At 35.8% G+C, this 21,240-nt stretch overlaps 2 protein-coding genes across 5 annotated transcripts; both read left to right on the top strand.

The window, feature by feature from the left end:
* Positions 1-78: 78 nt before the first annotated feature.
* On the top strand, positions 79-9,635 carry LOC123713194 (organic cation transporter protein-like). 4 transcript variants are annotated; one of them, XM_045666752.1, is made up of 7 exons: positions 79-1,140; positions 2,965-3,166; positions 3,272-3,372; positions 3,578-3,732; positions 3,900-4,532; positions 5,122-5,291; positions 8,234-9,635. In XM_045666752.1, the coding sequence occupies exons 1-7, from the start codon at positions 980-982 to the stop codon at positions 8,411-8,413; spliced, it is 1,602 nt and encodes a 533-aa protein (XP_045522708.1). In that variant the 5' UTR covers positions 79-979; the 3' UTR covers positions 8,414-9,635. The 4 variants fall into 4 exon arrangements, with proteins under 4 accessions (XP_045522708.1, XP_045522709.1, XP_045522706.1 ...); XM_045666753.1 differs by lacking the exon at positions 8,234-9,635 and adding an exon at positions 4,680-4,861 and having other exon boundaries at positions 346-1,140; positions 5,122-5,272; XM_045666750.1 differs by lacking the exon at positions 5,122-5,291 and adding an exon at positions 4,680-4,861 and having other exon boundaries at positions 348-1,140.
* Positions 9,636-12,686: 3,051 nt separating this feature from the next.
* Positions 12,687-19,338, top strand: LOC123712708 (organic cation transporter protein-like). Its single transcript, XM_045665923.1, has 8 exons — positions 12,687-12,769; positions 13,643-14,018; positions 14,534-14,774; positions 14,978-15,233; positions 15,464-15,783; positions 15,976-16,270; positions 17,909-18,090; positions 18,544-19,338. The coding sequence occupies exons 2-8, from the start codon at positions 13,825-13,827 to the stop codon at positions 18,691-18,693; spliced, it is 1,638 nt and encodes a 545-aa protein (XP_045521879.1). The 5' UTR covers positions 12,687-12,769; positions 13,643-13,824; the 3' UTR covers positions 18,694-19,338.
* The last annotated feature ends 1,902 nt before the right edge of the window (positions 19,339-21,240 follow it).

Raw genomic sequence — 21,240 nt, 5'->3', positions numbered from 1 at the left:
CGTTCAGGGAAAATAAAAGTATGGACCACAAGTCAACGATGGTAATCTAACTACACTGTTTAGTACGAGACAATAGTAATTGCTGAAAGTATTTCCATTACACGTGGTCAAATTCCACGTGTCTGCAATCATAATAATAACTTAATTGTCGGTAATTCTGTACATCTCGTGCTGATAACGTGACAAATATCACTTCTAGCAATTGTGTTTCTGTCAAAATTGGCGCATTAAATTGTGACACTGATTAGCCAAATAGTAGTGAACTTAAAGATAAAAACTTGAAAAGGCAGCGAAGTGATACAAGATAGCATTTGTTAACAAACGATACACTTACATTATCTTGAAAATGTCGTGAATCGTTTATACGACGAGATTCGTTAAATAATCTAATAGCAGTCAAGTGTTTATATCAATATACAGCTGTTTATCACGCTCTGCTTTGCTTATACCTTGATATATTGAAGTCATCTGTATTCAGAGAACCTTCTGGTGTGACACTGCTGGTCCATGAAAAGTTTCAGTGACATTATGAATTTACTAAATTAGAAGTTAAAGGTTATTCTTGTATAGAAATGTTGAAAGATTAAGGGAAAACTTCAACTGTATTTACAGCGTTACTTTTACACAACCAGCCTTAATGAGTGTCAAGTTAAGGAAATGTAAATTATTGCAGATAAACAGTACATGCTAGCTGGAGGTTATGCTCTTGGCCAGTTCTCTACGTGAGATTCTAGTTTTCCTTACCTCTTAGTCTACCTTGACAACGACGTTAAAACTTTTTTCAAAGTGACCATAGTGATGAGCCATATTAAACCACCAAATAATATAATGAAATGCCATTGTTTGACAAGCGTAGGATATTTTTTCTTAAAGCAACAAATTTTTGACTACTACTAGTATCACTATCGCATGATAGCTATGTTCAGGTTTAAATAGCTCTACAAATTAGAATGTTAGTGTGTTATATGAAAATGCTAAGATGTGCAAGCCGCGCGATGTGGAGCTAGACAAGATACTCCGGGAGATCGGTCAGTTCGGGAGGTACCAGTGCCACGTGTACCGCTGGGTGGTGCCCGTCATCATCTTCAACGCCATGTTCAAGAGCCAATACATCTTTAACGCCGCTAAAATCGATTACAGGTCTGTTCATGCCCTTTACTTGCATCCACACTCTCACCGATGCAGCAGATGCACAAAATTTTATAAAAAGTAGGTAGTAAGTGACAGATGAGGGTATTATCTGAGTCAATTTCATTGAAACGGCCTATCGACACGTGACGATTTTCTCACTGATTTGTATCGCAAAAAGTCAATCAGATTAGCCACACGTTGGCCGATCGCGCCGCGAGCGTGGTGTGTACACGCAGTGGCTGACCGTAGCACGATGTCCGAAAAGAAGTTAAACTTGGACATAGTCCTTGAGGAGTTGGGACAGTTCGGAAGATATCAGATTAAGAACTACCTCTTAATTTTGGTACCCATACTCTTTAGTGCGATTTACAATAGTCAGTATATCTTTGCAGCTGCCAGCATAAATTACAGGTGATTACGAGTTATTTAAATTTGTGATAAATTTATCTTCGTTCCTAACTAATTACTGCCTAAACATTTCATGTGATGAGTTTAAACAATCAGGTGAAATTGTTTGAAAATAAACTGTAGTGTAACTGGTGTTGGCGACTACACCTAGTAGGTAATATGTTTAAATATTATAATACGATTTTAAAAGAAAACAATGTTTATTTACTTGAGAACCTGTTTTTTTCTCTTCTGTAATACATAATCTGTAATACATAACATTACACCTGCATAAGATAATGATTATACGCAATAATTGTGTTGAACAAATAATATCATTGTGAGAGATTTTGTTTATAAAGTCGTCGCGGAAGGGAATCGTGGTATTTGAGGTCGCTGCTGTGCTACTTGTCTATATTTTTTTAAATAAATATATATATATATATATATATATATATATATATATATATATATAAATATATATATAGCTATCTCATTTATTACATTAGTATTAAGCTTTTTGGAAGTCGGTTTTTTATAACTCACTAAGCGTGGCTTAGGTTTATCGCTAACGGCTTGTCCGAAAGTAGTTAATTATGACATTATCATGCCCCGATAGAAATATGGTGGTGTATTACTAAAAGTAATCATTGTTATTAATTACTCCTGCCATTTGATAGGGTCGGGATATTTATAGTTGTAATGACACATTCTTTATGGATTTTGGACGCGATGTCTGGATATTAACCCTTATCGTCGTTTTGTATGGATTAGTTGATTAATGCGAGCGGATTATTTTCTGTATTAAATTCACATACTCTAGAGAAACATATTGTTCGTTGAATCATGTAGGTGTTGTTCCGCATAAAGTTACTCATGACCAAATTAAAGCGTCAACGCAACCGTAATTGAGTTTTTTTTAATTGAATTTTAAAACCATACTACGACAACATCTTTTAATGTTTATAATATTCGATCATATCGTTTTACGTATAAAAGGGGCAGCTCCAGGACATACATTATGCAACAATACAGCATAATACTTAGCGAAGGACATTTCCGGTACTTGATATGATTTGCAGGATGTCTTAGATTAACATTCGTGATTACAACTGCCATAAATAAATTAGGTAGAGACTAAATAATAATGAATAGTCCATTCTGAGATAGCAAACGTCCTTAAACCTTGATTAAAAAATATTTTTATCAGTTCTACACGATAGAAATTAGCTTATCAATAACGTTATAATAACGGCTTAAGATCTTTGTAACTTGTAATAAAAAAAATATTTCTAGTAGATGACGTCATTGGGCTTTATTTTAAGCAGCTTAGATTCTGTTCCCTGTCAAACGGTCGTACGTACATGAGCACTCTCCCTGAGAAATACCTTACTGGTTAGCATGTGCTTTCCGTGCCTTCCATATAATATGTTTAACGTATGTCAGATGTCGCGTGCCCCAATGTGAGGCAACGCCACCTCGTTTCGAGACGAACGGTTGGGGGCCGTGGGCGCTGCCGGACTCGGGCGGCCGGTGCGAGCGATATGTGTCTACGGGAGTTACCTGTTCGGCGGATGCCTTCAACAGCTCCCAGACGGAACGTTGCGATAGCTGGGTTTATAAACACAACAATACTATTGTTGCCACCGTAAGTATCATTTTGATTAAAAGTAGTTGACACGGCTATATGCACGGCACTTGAGTGTGAGCAAACCGTTCTCTTCATTTACTCTTGTTAATTTTCCATGACCAGTTTGATCTGGCATGCGAAGAGTGGAAGCGAACGCTGGTTGGAACCATACATAGTGCAGGCATATTCATCGCGCTCCCGCTTACCGCCTACATATCTGACACGTAAGTTATTCATTCCAGTCTAATGTTAATAATAAAGAGCTTTTCCGAAAATTTGCAGCATTTCTTAATCCTTGGTTGGTACATAAACGTTATTGAGCAATCTTTAACTTTTATAAAGTATGGTCATCATATAACTCTGGCTTAATATGTATTCAGAGGAACTTGAAAGTGTGAGAAATCCATAACAAAAGAATATAATCTCTAGATTCGGTCGACGGGTAGCGTTTATCTTGACGGCGGTGGCCCCTGCGGCGGTGGGCGTGATCCGGTCCTTCTCCACCAACTACATCATCTACGTTAGCCTCGAGCTAATCGAAGCTATTGTCGGCTCCGGCGTATATACCTCGGGTTTCATTCTAGGTGAGTTCATTGGAAAATTAAATCATCAATTACGTAGAGTTATGATAGTGGAAAGTGGTCTTAATAGATAAATTCAGTAAAGAGCCAGCAATTGAAGCTCGTCAGATCTCATCTGTATGAATGTTAAAGTAACACTATTTTCCTCTAAATTAATGATTCTTTTGCAGCTCTAGAGATGGTGGGAATCAACCGGAGAGTCCTCGGTGGCAATGTGATATCCTGTGCATTTGCCATCGGCCAAGCGTTGGTGTCACTCATCGCCTGGGGAATTCCAGAATGGAGGACATTGACGAGGGTCCTTTACGCTCCATCGTTCATATTTATCCTGTACTGTTTTTTTATAGAAGAGAGTGTACGATGGCTGCTAAGCAAAGGAAAAATAAAGGAGGCAGCAAGAATAATATTTAAAGCGGCCGAGATAAACAAAAAGAAATTATCCCCGGAGACTATAAAATTATTGACCGATGAGAATGTTCAATTGGAAGATTCTGTTCCTACGAACGATGATAAGAAGGAATCTTTGGCGATGCAAGTCCTTCGCTCAAGAGTTTTGATGTCGAGATTATTTATTTGCTCGTTTTGGTGGATCACAGTGACGTTTATTTACTACGGCCTATCCATAAACTCTGTATCCCTCGGGGGCAATAGTTACGTAAACTACCTACTCACTGCGCTGGTGGAGATTCCGGGATACTGTCTCAGTGTGTTGACCTTGGACCGCTTCGGGAGGAAGGCGTCTATCATGACTGCATTCTTCGTTTGCGGATTATCACTGCTCGGATTGCCATTCATTCCAGAACGTTAGTGTAATTTTTTTAAATCATCGTATTTCTACATTTGCTTTAAATGGTACCCTCATATCGGTAAATTGAAATAGACTACCTAGTTTTTTTTAATAAAAGTTTTTCATCATTAAAGTATGGTAGTGTAGTGATAGGTTATTTCAGATGTACAGTGGGCTCAAACGTGCCTCAACTTGTTGGGAAAGCTGGCCATCAGTATGGTGTTCAGTAGTATATACATATACACATCAGAACTGTACCCCACATCAGTCCGTCACTCGATGGTAGCGCTGTGCTCTATGGGAGGCAGGATAGGGCAGCTGATCGCCCCACAGACCCCCCTTTTAGTAAGTATTTAATAGATTTTAGGCACAAATCTGCGGAATTCGATCATATAACTCTTCGAAAGCAAAATAGAATAATGTATTTTCATCTGTAGTAGCAGTTGACATGCTTCATCTAAACTTTACGTATTTCTTTAAGAAATGAATAGGGATGTATGTTGAAAATGATGCTTAAAGTAGATGCTTAAACCAGAAAACTATGTAAGTAAACGGTGCCCCTTTTGCTCAGAGGTAGCTACCTCATTCAGTAACTGATGTTGCAGAGAGAACAGCTCTAACGATGGTGGGCAAGTTTATGATCAGCATGGTGTTTGCGTCTATCTACATATACACAATAGAATTGTTTCCAACTCGGGTGCGTCAATCCATGATAAGTTCCTGCTCCGCGATTGGACGAATAGGATCCACCGCCGCACCACTCACGCCTCTGCTGGTTAGATCTCGTATTTAGATTAGTATACGGGTGTAGCTGGTCGGTTAATTAGTTAATACAGCTGTGAAATTTTTATAGATCAGTATGGTTTATTCGCGTTTCAAATTGTCTTTATGATGCAATTTTAAAATATCATATAATATTTTCTATAATAGGTATGTACTGTCTAAGTGTAGGATCAAGGATGTAGCGCGTCAATATTCCAAGGTTTTATAGAACTTAGTAAATATCAAGTATATTGAATAAATATTTGCACGAAGAAAATAATTATTTGTCTTTGAAGGGCATGAACAGTAATTAGCAAATGTCTTATCGTTGAAATTCCAACAGATAACTTGTTTACCTACATTGTTTTATGATCGCATGTGTCGTGGCATTTTTATGATTAATCAAAGAAAATGTGTAATGTAACAAAATCATTATATTCTTAATTTTTTTAAAAGCTCGTCCAACAAACGTATATTCGTCTTTCCAATTAGGGTTTTAGATCTAAAATACATGTAAATTCTATTTATTATTATCACTAAAACTAAAAATTCTTCTTGGAGTGTTCCTCTCCTTCTCTTTTAGTCGACGATTTCGTAGGTTTTGAAAGATTTGCTCCTCTGTATAAAACCATAATAGTTATGGATGATTTCAATACTTCCTTAATAAAGGAGGACTGTCGAAAAAGTTTGCATCACCGTCTCTTATAATCTTCATAATCTGCCATTTAGCGCTACGCACAAAGCCAAGGCCTTTTATATTGTCACCTAGTTCAACCATGTTAAATCATTCCCTACTTCTTGCTGTTGCTTTTCTCATCACGACCTTGTTTTGATCTATTGTGATGATGGTGATCTATCAGGAAATGGTACGCTCTTTTCTTGTAGATCCCTATGTCGTATCGCTTTGGAAATACCTCCACTGGCAGCTGGTTCCACAAAGAGGTGGTCCGCAGTAGAAAGTGCCTCAAAAAGAGCTGTGCTATCTCATAAATACATACAGATTATGCTATCTCATAGATACAGGATGTTGAGGGAACCAAAATCTCTACGCAGAGCCAAAGGAACATGCCAATTTGAGAGCAGGGTCGTCGACGTTTCAAGCCGGTACTGGGGATCACCCGCCAAGAGGTGAAAACAGTACTCCATGTTAACTTTCGTTTCATACAATTGCAAAAGAGTAAAGTACCGTTTCGCCTTACTGAGCACTCCCAGCTTTTTCGAGGCTAACTTAACTTTACCCTCTGAACTGAACGTCGCTCGATATGTCCACGCCGAGAATTCCGGCTCAGGCTTTAAGGGGAGTGCATCCTAATAATGGTGATACGACTAAGGGATTCTTTTTACCAGTGAACGCTCAAACTTGTGTCAACAAAGCCAAGATGGTAACAGCCGGAACAGACGCGGAAAGAGAATTTTACAAAATCTTTCGCTACCGTTGTAACACGCAGAGACGCCACATTCATGATTGACTTTCTAATGGTGATTCCTCAAAAATATGGAAATTTCTCTGGGTGTTGGTAAGCAAAGCAAGCAAGTAAACAATCGTAAAGGCGGCGTAAAGGCCTATTTTACGCCTTCTCGTACTACTTCAAACAATATCAACCTGGACTTTTCACTTGAGGATTTGTCATCTCTACCTCGTCCCAGTTTACCTTCTTTTTCTTTTACTGCATTCTCTAGCCATAACGTTGAGAATGGTATTTCGCTGTGAGTGGATGGGTCGTGCTATCATCTAACCCATGGATCCAATTATACATCCTGTAATCACTCATATCTTAAATTTTTCAGATTTTTAGGGTTGCCACATTCGCGTGTTGAATATCAAACAACTAACAATTACTGCAAACTGCTAATATTCAGCAACGCTTTTGGGTTGGGTTTGCTTAGTTCTATTAATATTTCTTAATATACTGAACTTTGTGGCATTAATCGACATTGATCAAACCTGGGGTGGCATACTTTCTCCTCTTCTCTTTTCTATTTATTATAGCTCATTAACTTTCCGTTTTTCATCTAATTTTCATTAATACGCCGGTGATCTTCAATGAAGTCTCAAAAAACATCCGCAAGCCATACAATCTACAAGCGATAGGCTGGCAAAGATAGTTGACTGGAGTAAAGATTTTGGTCTCCAAATTGATTCCAACAAGAGTAAAGTTATTATCATTGGCAGCCCTTATGTAACATTGAAAATTGATTAGGCCAAGATAACTTGTATATATCGATGGTGTGACTTTAAATATTTGCCGAACAGTAAAAAGCTTAGTTGCAAATTTTACTGAGCATCCAGTATCTTATGACGACTTAGTAATTTTACTATTAGCCCTAAAACCTCATTAGCACAATCTCTGCCATTATAGATTCTTGCTCTTCTGATCTTTTTGCTTGCTTGGAATTGCTTAATAAACTGGATCATCTGCAACATTTTTGTATCCGTTTCATATTCGGTCTAAGAAAGTATATCCTCATATCTGCATTCCGTAAGGGTCTAGGCTGGTAACCCTGGTTCTACATCTCTTATATCCCATCCTCTTCAATCCTAAAACACCTTCTTACCTCAAAAACGATTTTATATTCTTGGGAGCTCATAACTATAGCCTACGCCTTACCAAAAACTATATTCTTAAAATCTCATTAAATAATGGGAACCTTCGTTCTTTCTTTTGGGTCTCCGCAGTGAGACATGCAATTGGCTTTCTGTCCCTATCCACTTACACATGATTTATAATTGCTTTATTTCCTTCAATTCTAGTTGTCCAAGTGATTGTATGTCTTATGTAGTTTAGCACTTCTTGCGCTCACCTTATTTACCTTTATTTACTACTTTACCTTACTCTCTGGTCGCTTGACAGCGTTGAGTTCCTTATTTTATTATTATTTTAATTGAACTGTATTTCTTGTAAAGAATGCGAAGACATAATCATATTATTTTTTAATATATATATTTTTTTGTAGATGGAGTACATGCCATCACTACCGTACCTTTTATTCGGATTGATGGCAGCGATTGCAGGATTTCTGATGCTCCTCACGCCAGAAACTCTCCACATCCAGCTGCCTGATACTATTAAGCAGGCTGAAGGGATAGCTATCGCTCCGAGGACCAGAAAGACCACAGACATCATAGTGGATTAGGTTTAGGCCTCACGATTCAGTTCGTTGGTTACTTTTGAGTTTTCTTTGTACTATCACGTGTCTGCAATACGCGCTCATAATTTGCGCTTCATAATCTCATCCAATAAAAAAATTGTTTATATTTTTTGCAGATATAGCTTTTAGTTAAAGTATAGTTTTAAATGGCTTCTACTAAGACTCTCTAAAATAGTCGCCCTCTTTTTGACAAATGGTATGGGAGCTGTGATGATAATCAACGAGTGTTTTTGTGAAAAAGCTGATTGAATTGTCATGAATGAGGGTGAGCCGGTAAAGGTTAAGGTTTCGCTGGTGGTACGGAAATTAACAATGATATATAAATCAGCGCCTGTGAGAAATCTTAGACGGCTGATGAACGTTAATAACAAATAATTATTACATAAAATGTAGGTGAAATATCATTTTGTGTACCAGTACAATACTTAAGCTTTTTGTATTTAATCAAATTTAACTTCATGCTAAGTAAGATGGCATCTAAACATCCTGGTAACGCACCCGACATTACCTCAATCATATTATTTTATTTAAATTGCGAAATATTAGGGATATAGATGTTCTTTATATATCTATTGTATTTAAGAAACGATTATTATCGCTTGAATTTGGTAAGATCTTAGTAGATGTTTTGTCACATTTATTTATTGTTACAATGATAAAAACAGAAGTTCTATAGCTATTTGAGGTTTATCAATAATGTAATTTTTTAAATAATGGTTTGCATTGGACAGTGATGCATCTTATTATAGCATGTCTTGTATTTGGTGGCTCCAGGTGTGATCTGGAGCAACAAATCGATATAAAGGTACCGAGCATTTAATGTTAAGCTTCAGATCGCAACTTAGTGATCTTTCTGCAGTAAGATTGTTAAATGCGTCACTCCATGCAACAAGAGCGGAGCGGAGGCGAGGCAACTGGCCTATATCCCACACTACAAGAGTCGAAGATATCAAGAAATTAATATATAATGGGTTAATTTTATTTCGTAGGGGGGCTAAAATTTAAAAAAAACTACAATTTTTAAGATTTTCACTTTGCCCAATATTATTTAAACGATTAAGATAATGGATAGATCTAGTCTAGTTTATTTGGGAGCTCAATAATATAATTTACGCCAAGAACTATGTGTGAAACTTATAGGTTTGGCATTTGGAGACCGCCTAAGTATTCTGTAAAGTAATGACAAATAAAATATGTACGGCTAATATGCATGTCTATTATTTGTGAGCGTCGAGTGGCCGGTCACTAGTCGTGTAAGACGTTGAAATGTAGTTTAAAAATTACTTCCCCAATTGCTTCTATTTAATTCATACTATAATACATTTGCTTCCTTAGTATTTTGGGAGAACGGCTGGTCTCCTATCCTATTGTACTCACTATAATGAATTACCGATTATTTCATAGTTCATATTTGCTTCTTCCTAGGTTCAAACCTCGATGCTGTACCTATCATGGAATTAAGATATCGAACAATGTTATTACGTATCCCCCCAGCGCCTGCAAAAAATATACAGGCAAAAATATTTTGTTAAAAATAAGTTTATTTATAGAAATAAAGGTCAGAACGCCTAACATAACTTTTTATATACAAATACAAGAGAATAATTAAATATTTTTTCATTTAAAATTATTTGCTATTTTTCTAGGTAGGTATGTTGAATCCGAGGTGATTTTAAATGAGGGTAGTTTAACTTATCGTTAGTGGTTTAGTTAAGTATGTATATACTGGCATACAAGAAGTTGCGGTGGTAACATACTTGTTATAAAAAATAGAGGTGATTTAAAAATTTCTCATAGAAAAGTATTGTATGTCTAAAATATAAATAAAACCTTTAAAACTGTTCTATCTCTCGTGTAGACTTGTTAAAAGTTTACAGGTTTGTATTCGTTTGTAATATTGTCGTCATTTGCGGTCAAACGGAGAGTTAATTTCGACTCGTTCAGAATTTCCATTCCACACTGTATTGTATACGTCAAAAAAAGGAATAAAATAAAATAAATTAAAAAGATTTAAGAAAAATTAATGAATGAGATACATTTATTTTTATTAAAATTAATGCAGAAATATGTTGACCTATTTGTATTATACCAATTCATTTTATAGTAGTATAAGCAAAATAAAACCTAGTGTTGAATTGAAAGTAAACGAAATTATCTGTATTCTGTGTGTAGGTTTGTTTGTTTGTTGCAACATGTCTTAAAAAAATAGGTCCTTTAACGATCACCTTATGATTTTATTATAGTTGACTTGCTTTAGATACTCCGATCTGCGGATTATCCCCTCGGGAGTCACTCCGAAGGAAGTTTAAAGAATTACATATTTTTACTTTGGCAAATCAATACATTTATGAGAATATTTTGTATATGCGGAAAAACTATCTTTAAAAAGAATAGAAGCTCCCATAATTATACTACTCGTGATAATGAAAAAATTAGCGCATCAACCACAAGGCTGCATAAAACGATCCTAGTGCTTAGATATGAATTGCTCCAGTATAAATAAGTAACGCGACTGAACCTCTCAGCTGCACTTCCAGACTCGGGGGCGATCGTCAACATCCATGACTGTTTTAATATAAAGTGCAAACAAACGTGATCCATGTGGTATCGAATTATTTCAGTATAATTATTATTATTTTCTTATGTAGCCAAGTTCACATTTCCAATATCGCTCTCTCTCCCTAAATTATGGCATGCATCATACTAGTGAACGAGTGCTACTTGTGGTGAGGTGACAGGTCGAATTTGAATTTGTGTATGCGGTGAGATTAGTTATTTCGATAACGTATTTGCGTGTTGTACCCACGAGAATGTAAGTGCGTGCTCCTATTTCACCATGCCTCCTGCTGATAGACGATACATCGTTGTTTTTAATTTATTTTATCATTATTAATTACTTAAATTGTCATGTGGTGTAATGGTTGCAGCTCCTTACAATCGTTGTATAAAACAAAAACGTTCTTCTCTTCCGTTCTAAGCCCTTGATTTGAGAACAGTAAATATAAAATTAGAAGTATTTTATATATTTCTGTTTTTAACGTTCATAAGTGTACATTATGTTACATATATGAATAAATTATTTTGAATTTGAATATAATATTCTCTTATTCGCGGTCTATGGTAACGATAAACCTTACAAAAGTAATGTGCAAAATGTTGTTTCAAAGTTTTGCACGTAATATTAGGCGCAAATATCTACATACTTAAAATTAACAACTTTATTTGTGTTCAGAAATCAAATATCCACTGTTCAAATAATACCAAAAGTGCGTGCATTGTAATCGCCTTATTTGTTATTTGGTATTGATATATTGTGTTAAATTGATATGTTATACAGGTAATCATGGCCAAGAAAATCTACCATCATCATGAATCGTTTCAGTGTTTAAATTGATGTTATTTGTAAATTGTAGACACAATTGTGTTATAGCTACCTTACAGTACCTACTATATACAACATAATTGTCAAATAACGCATTAATTACGCTAAATCGATTTTGTTTTGATGTAAGTTAGTATGGTTAAAGATGTTATCGTGTCTACCATAGGCATCACCTAAATGTCTTGAATATTACCACAAATTAACTTCAACGCTTTGTCCATTAGCAATATTGATTCGAAGTTTCTTTGATTTCACACCAATTGGAGCTGAATATTGCTTCAGATTACGGGTTTATGGTAATTTGTATCTGTCATGTAACCACTGACAACTCTTTACGAAGTTGAAGGTTATTTTAAAAGTAGTCGTATATAAAATGCGAACTGCAGATCCGCGTCATTGCCGGTCACACCACTTGCTTCTTAGCGGATGTGAGTTGTATACACAATGAGGCTATTGTATCTGAGATGTCTTACTTGTCTGATAATGTAATCAGGAAATGGATGATCAACATAGTTACAACTGAATAAAGGCTTACATACACAATAATCACGAACTCAATAAGAAATTGTACATTTTTGCTTTTAGAGATAGTAAATACTTTCGATTTTCCAATAAAAACAGGTTGGCAGCAACTGATAGCACACACATGCACTGTCTCGTTTATTCTTAAACTTAGCGAAAGAGAAGGTAGTTCTTAGTTACTTTTTACTATAAGGCCTAGAAATAAAGAATTCGTTTATTTCGAAATTTCAATATACATTAGTTCGACTAATATTGGAGAGAGATCTGACGTCGTTACTGGTAAGGTCGAACTCAGAAAGCGATGCAATGTGGCTAGTGGGCTCTAAACCTAACTTAAATTAACATAGGTACCTACAGCGTGTATGTGTAATCGTGTTGGTGTCGGTTGTGTAGTGTAAAATTAAAAAAAAATTCTAATAAGTGTATTAATGGATTCTGTATGTATCTTTAGCGACAGATTATTAGTCTTTTCAGTGTTTAAAATTGTAATGTGGTTGTTAAATGTTTTTTTGTTAACTCTTCGGTTAGTTATAATAAAATTACTTTGTCATACGTTAAGTAGAAGAAAATCCTGTATATTTTAAATATATGTAGTTATAATGTAACATAGGAAAAACGGTAGAATCTTCAATTTAAAATTTAAAACCGAAAAATATTTCAATTAAATATAATACCTATAGAAAAACAGTTATACGGCTTACCTACCGCGTCGGTTTAACAATCATAAATACCTACCCATTTTGTTGTTGTTATTATCTTCGCCACCGTAATCTTTGACAAGCCAGTAACTGCTGTACTTTGTGATAATAAACCCCTATTCATGAGATAAGATCATCTTTATTTTCATTATCTGTTTAAGTTATATTGACACACATCTTGTTCGAGTGGATCAAGTGTAAAGACGATACTCACGACTCCGACCTCCAACGAGGTCCTTTCTACGCCATTAAGCAAGTTTACAATTTGAAAGTGTTTGGAATGTGCTTGCTTTTCTAGATATATTTGTTCTACAGTACAATATACGTACACGTTCTTATAAATAGTTTGATTTTTCGCTATACTACAATATGCTATTGCATTTATTACTAATAAATTGCTAATATGTACAATTATTATGCATATCTGGTATTTAGATCAGACAACTCTAGGATATAATAAATTGTAAGAGCGCGTATGTGTTTGATCTATTCCATGTAAATATTATGTTTTATTCTCTGTCGTCGCATTGCTAGCTCAGGAAGTGGACGTGATCCTTATAACTTGTATTTAACATTATTTAAAAATAATAAGTTATTGTATTATCAACATAGGTCATCAAGCATTTCTAAGACAACATTAATAATAACCCTTAATTACTTTAAGTAGTTAAGTATACTTCAAGTAATAATAACGAGGGTAATGAAACCCACCTGAGCAAACCAACAACCACACCAGTTAAAACAACAACCACAACAGCGCTCGCTGTTTCGAGGAATTAAATTTCTTTAATAAAATGATTGACAAAAGTGAAACTTTGGAATGTGAGAGAAAAAGTGAGAAGTTTATAGATTTGGACCATGTCCTGGTTAACGAGTTGGGGCAGTTTGGGCGTTTTCAATTCAAATACATCTGCCTCATTGCACTGCCAATCATGAGCTCGGCTTTCTTCAGTGACTATGTCTTCATAGCAGCAACAGTACCGCACAGGTTAGAAGTCAAACTAATATTTTATCTATACAATATGTACAATAGAATTCCAAATAACCTGCGGTCTTCTATGGAGTCCTCTTATAGTTGCCACTATGGTAATATTACATCGGGAAATATCAGACGTTTAAAGGTCTAAGTGAAATGGCGCTGTAAATTGCGGTTTTTGAGAATAAAATTGTTATAAGGCAATGCGAATCAGCGTTAAATTATTGTTATGCACCTGGAACTTCAATGCCTATTTTATTATTGTAGTACTACTACTGCGTATTTTACTATAAATTATCTATAAAGATACACATTACTATCATTGCAACTAATTTATTTATAATATCATACAAAGATAAACATTACTATGATTTCCTTTTACTAATCAGCATACTTATTAATTAACAGTTGTCTGCCATTGCATCGAAAAAGATAAAAATGTATTTTATTACTATTTTTTATTACTGCTTTGTGCCTTATCTGGTATTTAAATTGTGTAAGATTTAGTCAGAATTGTATAATTTCAGATGTCGGATTTTTGAATGCGGCGAGATAAATAAGAGTGCCGCTTTCCGCCCAGAGTGGATCACCAACGCAGTGCCGGTCACTTCTGGGGGTTCTATGCTTTCCAGTTGCGAAAGATATGCACCTGCAGGCACTGGCTCTAATGGCTCTTCGCTGCACTGTCCCATAGATCTGTTCAATCATTCAGATACCCAGAAATGCGATGCATTTGTGTACGAGAGAGACACTTCTGTCGTATATGACGTAAGTGTTTACGTTAAATAATGCTGGTCTTTGGTCTTTGTCATAGTTTGAGATAACATTTCTTAAGCGGATATAAATTGACCTCTTGCCGATCACAACAGCAAAGCTATGTATATAATTCCACAATCATCGCATATCGGTACCTAAATTGTATATTTTGTACTCTAAAATATTCGATAGTTGAAAATGTATTGTCGTTTTAGTTTGATCTCGGATGTGAGGAGTGGCTCAGAACTCTTGCAGGAACCATAAGTAGCCTTGGAACGTTACTAGTTCTACCTTTCATCGGTTACATTTCTGACCATTATGGACGACGCATGGCTCTGCTCGTCAGCATCTTCAATACGGCTGTCGTAGGAGTATTGAAGGCTTTTTCCGTAAACTATACAATGTTTTTGACCGTGCAACTACTAGAAACAACGTTAGGCGGTGGATTGTTTAGCGCTGCCTATATTTTTGGTAGGTAATTTTAGAATCACGACTTTATAAAAAGAAAGTTATGTCAATACATTCAGTCTAAGAAATCATAAACACGTTTCTATCACAAATGCGATTTTGCCGAGCGTTGGCCTTTTTAAATGGCCGTATTTTTTTCGATTCAGTCATCATTTAGTTCTCTTCTGTAACTTAATTAACAAAAATAATATATATTTGAAAATAGATTAAAATGAAAATGTATAATTTTTCAGCCGCAGAGTTAGTTGGCCCCAAGTTCCGAGTTTTCGCCTCCGCTACATGTTCCTCAATGTTCGCCACTGGTCAGGTAGTCCTCGGTGCCGCGGCCTGGCTTGTCCAGCCTTGGCGGACCTTGGTACTATCTCTCTACATCCCGGTCTTCCTTCTCTTATCTTATTACTGGGTATTCTCGGAAAGTATCAGGTGGCTTTTATCAAAAAAAAGGTATGCTGAAGCTAGAATAGCGCTGGAAAATGTTGCGACTGTTAACAGAACCGAAATTAGCGAGAAATCTATGAATGCATTGATGAATCCTCCCGCCAAACCGGAAAAAGTAAGTATCAATTGAGTGGATGTTAGGAGAAAAAAGACAGTTTTCAAATTGTAAGACAAAGTAATGTTCCAGTGGCGCCACAAAACCATTGGGGGGAGTATAGAGAAAGTGGCATGCTTAGATAGAAAATTCATTGCTGCAGATCCGGTGTTACAAAGACTTTTTTTGTATTTTAAGTTATTAATATTTCAGGACGAGAATCCCAGTCTGACGAAATCAATATTACGATCCCCTGTTCTGCTCAGACGTGTTTGTACGACTCCTGTGTGGTGGATTACAACGACCTTTGTCTACTACGGCCTATCAATTAACTCAACAAGCCTGTCGAAAACCGTGTATTTAAATTATATCCTGACAGTTGCAATAGAAATACCAGGCTTTTACACGGCCGTGCTCACATTGGATAGATTCGGGAGAAAGATGACGCTTTGTAGCGGCTTCTTCTTTAGTGCAGCCTGTAACTTAGCGTTTGTTTTTATACCGGCAGGTTAGTATACCGAATTTTATTATACGTATAATTAACTAGTCTAGCCATAAATACTGTTCCATAAAATACTTTTATTTCGACTTTTTAATTATTTTGAATTTGGAACACGTACGTGGGTAACACTGAAAATGTTTAGAACGGGCCAGTTAGAAACATTGCCAATGAAAACATTTTTCGAATTTCAATTTTAGAAGTCGTTGGTAACCTAATGTATGCATTCATTTGTCATTTGTTCTTGTGAATTGGCGGCAAATCTAAAACTCTTGAAGATAACATCAGTGGTGTGCGACGCATGATAGAGAAAGATAAGAGAGTGACCTATCAGCAGATACGGGCAAGCCTAGGCGGTGGTATGAGTCAAGTTCAAAAAATATTACACGAACATTCCCGCCTAGTCCAGTACCAGATTGATTCCCCATACATTAACCGACGACGAGAAACACCATCGCATGGACTGGTGAATATTCGACTATGGCAGGTGTCGAGATAATAAGTCATCCGCCATACAGTCCTAACCTGGCGCCCTGTGACCTTCATTTATACCCAAGAACTAAAGATAAAATTCGAGGTATTCGCTTTACGAGCTCCGAAGATGCGGCGAAAGCGTATGAAAATGCCATAGAAGAGACCCCTAAGGAAGAATGGCACTGGTTCAATCGAATCCAACGATATATTATATAGAGGAACGGAGAGTACTTAAAAAAAAGTATTGACAACTTTCGACATTAAGCCGTTATTCATTTTATAAATATTTTCAGTGTTGTCTAGGTAAAGCCTAGATAAAGAATTCTTCGAAACCCCAAACCAGATATGAATATTTCCGCTAGGACTCTGTCGGGATCGAAACGCCTTCCGTCCGCCTTCTGCAAAGAAATATCCTCTTTACCCATGAAAAAATTTCCGCGATCGAAGAACACTACAATAAGCAAAATAAAAAAGTGTACGCTCACAGTTCTAAAGAAACACCTCAAGTGGTCGCAAAGAGAGAACGTGGTCATCATCTTGGGTTAGTGATGGTTTTGTGTCTTATCAAGAAGTCACAAAACTTCATTTTTGTGAAAAAGGAATGCAAACAGTTAATGTGTATCAAGATACAGTCTTGGTTATGTTGCGAAATCTTTCAGCAATACACTTTTTAAAAATATACCGTGGATTTTTCTGCAGAATTCTGCACATGGTCACAAGGCATGAACTACCCAAGCCTGGCTTGAAACCAACGTTCCGGACTTTATGAGTATTAAGCCTGGCCCTCATCTAGCCCAGACCTCAACTCTTTAGACTTCAAATTATGGTCAGTTTTAGAGGACATGGCCTGCTCAAAACGACACGGTGACATTAAGTCTCTTAAATAATCGCTGGAGCAAGCTGGGATCCCTTGGAAACATTGTGTAAATCCATAGATTCGTGGCCAAACAGATTAAAGGCCTGTATAAAAGCCATAGGTTTCTCCGAATATAATATAATATAATAAAAAGCCATAGGCCATTTCGAATGTATATATTTTTTTATTTTTTACTGAGACTAATAAATATTTAGGTATACATTTTAATAATATTACATTACTTAATTTTTTAAAAAATGCAAATTTTCATTTGTAACAGATCTTATCGCTGGTTCATAATTTAATATCAATTTCAGAGTTGTCTGCCTTCCGCATGGTGGTGTACTTAGCGGGTAAATTCGGTATCTCACTGGTGTTCACATCTTTGTACCTCTACACGTCAGAGCTCTACCCCACCGAGTTTAGACATAGTCTTTTAGGGTTTTCTTCAATGATCGGTAGAATTGGGTCTGTTTGTGCTCCGCTTACACCATTACTTGTAAGTTTTTATTTTTAATCTTAGTGAGATGATATTACATACATATATCACCGTCAACGTCTATTTCAATAGCTTTCCACCGTCAGATATTACGGTGATGATCAGTCTTTCAATGTCTTTGTCTATTGCATGACGAGGGAGTGCTTTCTTTTTATATAGAACAGGGGGCAAACGGGCAGGAGGCTCACTTGATGAGTGTTACCGCCGCCCATGGACACTCTCAATGCCAGAGGGCTCGCGATTCATTCGCGTTGCCGGCCTTTTAAGAATTGGTGGCTTATCGTTGAAAGAAATTGTTTCGTGCTGGAAGTAACAAACAGCTAATCGGACACTTGCCTGTAAAACGAAATGTAGACGTAAAGATAAAATTATGTTTGAAACAAACATTTGTGATATTATGTACTTAGACGAACACATCTTTAAGCGACGTATTCATTCATTCATCATTTTCAGACTAACCTTTGGCTCGGTTTGCCAAACACAATATTCGCTATTTTGGGATTGATATCTGGTGTTCTAGTTCTAACGCAACCAGAGACACTTGGAACAAAACTACCAGATACTCTCGAGGAAGCTGAAGATATCGGAAAGATAAAGGCGTAAAAGATTAAACTTTTAAAAGTGGAAGTACAAGGTTTTCATACCAAATTTAAGTTTACCTATTTAATGTATTTATTGTGCGTAAAATATAAGACATTTTGTATATATATATACGTACTAATTAGAAGTTTTAAACACAAATATCTTTTGTACATATATATTTAGCAAATTAAAGTTAAAAGGACAATGGGTACAGAAGTTGCCTACCCATTTTATTTAAGATAGAAAATCATTGTTTTATTTTTTAAATCAGATATATCTGGTCTCAAGTAAACGGCTTAGATGTGCAGGTGTACAACCACCTAGTGAAGGAGATGTAGGAAATGAAACATAATCGTAGCTAATAGTTATTGCGCGCGGGAAGAACGACCGACGCTTCCGATTGTGGCTAGGCTATACAAAGTGTGTGGTTTACATAAACCCCTACAATATAAATATAAAAAACGTTTTACCTTTGTGCGTATGTAAATACTTGTCAAATTTGTTTCAATACTGTCTAAATAATGTATGTAATACTGATACTAATATTGATGACTATATCTATCCCGTAGGTAGTAATGCGTTACTAAATAAAGTTACATTATCACTACAAAACAAAACATCTGTCGAAATTAATCTGGAACTGTATAGGAAGAAAACATTTTGTAGGCCAATCAAGGTTTACAATAATTGAGCAAATACTACTTTTGGAAAAAAGGTATTACTCAGTAAATGATTATTTGCGTTTAACATTATAATTTACATTAATTTGATAACGTATAATTAAAGAATTATAAGAATTCAATTTATTTTTCTTAATTGCAATTATTGGTTTGTTAAATTACAGCCACCGAGATAGTAACAACTTTTAATACCAGAAATATAAATATACTTTAAAACTAATAATATTTAACTTTCTTTAAGTATTATAGAATTTTCAGACTGATCGTCGGAATCAAACACAATCAATCTTTTAATCGAAAATTATTCTGGTCTTTGGGATTTGATAGATAAGCACAACATTTGTCTACTACTGTCTGTCTATAAAATCCTCGAATCTATCACCTCAACTACATCCTTGCCATAGAAATACTAGGCTCTCATTGGGTAGATTCGGGAGAAAGATGACGCTTTGTAGTGGCTTCTTCTTTAGTGCAGCCTGTAACTTAGCATTCGTTTTTATACCAGCAGGTTAGTTTCATTTTGATACAGTGTACAGTGCGTAATTTAAATTTGCTTCTTTGTTTAGAGCTCACAGTGCTCTGGCTGGTAGTGTACCTCGCTGGTAAATGCAGTATTTTATTGGTGTTCACGTTTCTGTACCTCTATACGACAGTTCTCTACCCCACCGAGTTTAGACACAGTCTGGGTTTCTCATCTACGGTCGATTGGATTGATTCTATATCGCGCACCTCTTACACCACTTCTTGTAAGTTATTTCATTGTGTATATATAATATATGACAATAAAACAACGGGCATGCTTTTAGACTAATTATTGGCTTGGTTTGCCAAATGCAGTGTTCGCTAAATTGGGCTTACTATAAGGACTCTTGGTCCTTACGCAGCTTTATTTAATATTAATAACAATAGTTTATTTGCAAGACAATGTTTCAAACACGTTATGGTGGTACAATCTAAAGTTCGCATATTCTGCCACACGTAATGGCTTGCAAATTTGTCTTAAAAGGTAGAATAGAAGTTACAATTACATTATGAGTCATATCATTATAGTCAATTCTTATATTATCGCTAGATCATCACATTATTAAAATATATTATATCGTTATCAATTTAATATCAATTCTGGTGTTTTACGCAACTAATCATTAATGGAATAATATTTTTTCCCAAAAGTAGTACATTAAGTCGATTTTTACAAACTCTAGTCACTTTGAAGGTTTTGGTAAGTTATTATAAACCTTGATTGCCACACAAAAGGTGTTGTTCCTATACAATTCCAGAAAAAGTTTTGGCTAGCCAATTTCTCCCCATGTCTACTTCGACAATGGTACATTCTCGTTGACTTAGTAACATAGTAGCATATAATTATGTTTTTTGAACGAATAAGGCTATTCAAAAAATATACAGGGAAGGGATAAAATTGCGGCTCTATTACATTTTTTTGAGCCTATTTACTTCGAACCCAAACTATTTTCCATATATAAGTATAGACGAAACAAAATATCCATGACAAGCCGCTAATCCAGTACCATGGTTAACAGCGACCCTTAGTCGTTTTATCACAGAAATGAAGCCGTCTACTTTGTTCTGTAATTTTCCAATATGTGCTTACTAATTACAAAATGTATCCAGTGTTATACGCAAAAATAGACACTCGTTCATTGTTACCAATTTAAATTCTGCCTTGAGACCAGATGCAGAATCTTGCTGGAAAGTTCACGTTATATTTTTAAAAAGTATATTGCTGAGAGGTTTCACGACATGATGCAAGACTGTATTTTGATACACTTTGGCTGTTTTCATTCCTTTCTCACACAAATGTAGTTGTGACTCCTTGAGACATGCGATATTCATTTTTCTTACATCCTCTTCCAAAGTTTGAATTGTA

Source organism: Pieris brassicae, chromosome 8 (assembly GCF_905147105.1).
Source record: "Pieris brassicae chromosome 8, ilPieBrab1.1, whole genome shotgun sequence".
Classification (NCBI taxonomy): domain Eukaryota; kingdom Metazoa; phylum Arthropoda; class Insecta; order Lepidoptera; family Pieridae; genus Pieris; species Pieris brassicae.
The sequence above is the reverse complement of the archived record's forward strand: the minus strand, read 5'-3'. Positions and strand labels throughout refer to the sequence as shown.

Excerpts from the sequence above, each read along its gene's own strand:
- LOC123713194 (XM_045666750.1), top strand. The coding sequence starts at position 980 with ATGTGCAAGCCGCGCGATGTGGAGCTAGACAAGATACTCCGGGAGATC. Across the intron at positions 1,141-2,964 it reads GCCGCTAAAATCGATTACAG|ATGTCGCGTGCCCCAATGTG; the intron begins GTCTGTTCATGC and ends AACGTATGTCAG. Across the intron at positions 3,167-3,271 it reads ACAATACTATTGTTGCCACC|TTTGATCTGGCATGCGAAGA; the intron begins GTAAGTATCATT and ends TTCCATGACCAG.
- LOC123712708 (XM_045665923.1), top strand. The coding sequence starts at position 13,825 with ATGATTGACAAAAGTGAAACTTTGGAATGTGAGAGAAAAAGTGAGAAG. Across the intron at positions 15,234-15,463 it reads TAGCGCTGCCTATATTTTTG|CCGCAGAGTTAGTTGGCCCC; the intron begins GTAGGTAATTTT and ends ATAATTTTTCAG. Across the intron at positions 15,784-15,975 it reads CTCCCGCCAAACCGGAAAAA|GACGAGAATCCCAGTCTGAC; the intron begins GTAAGTATCAAT and ends TTAATATTTCAG.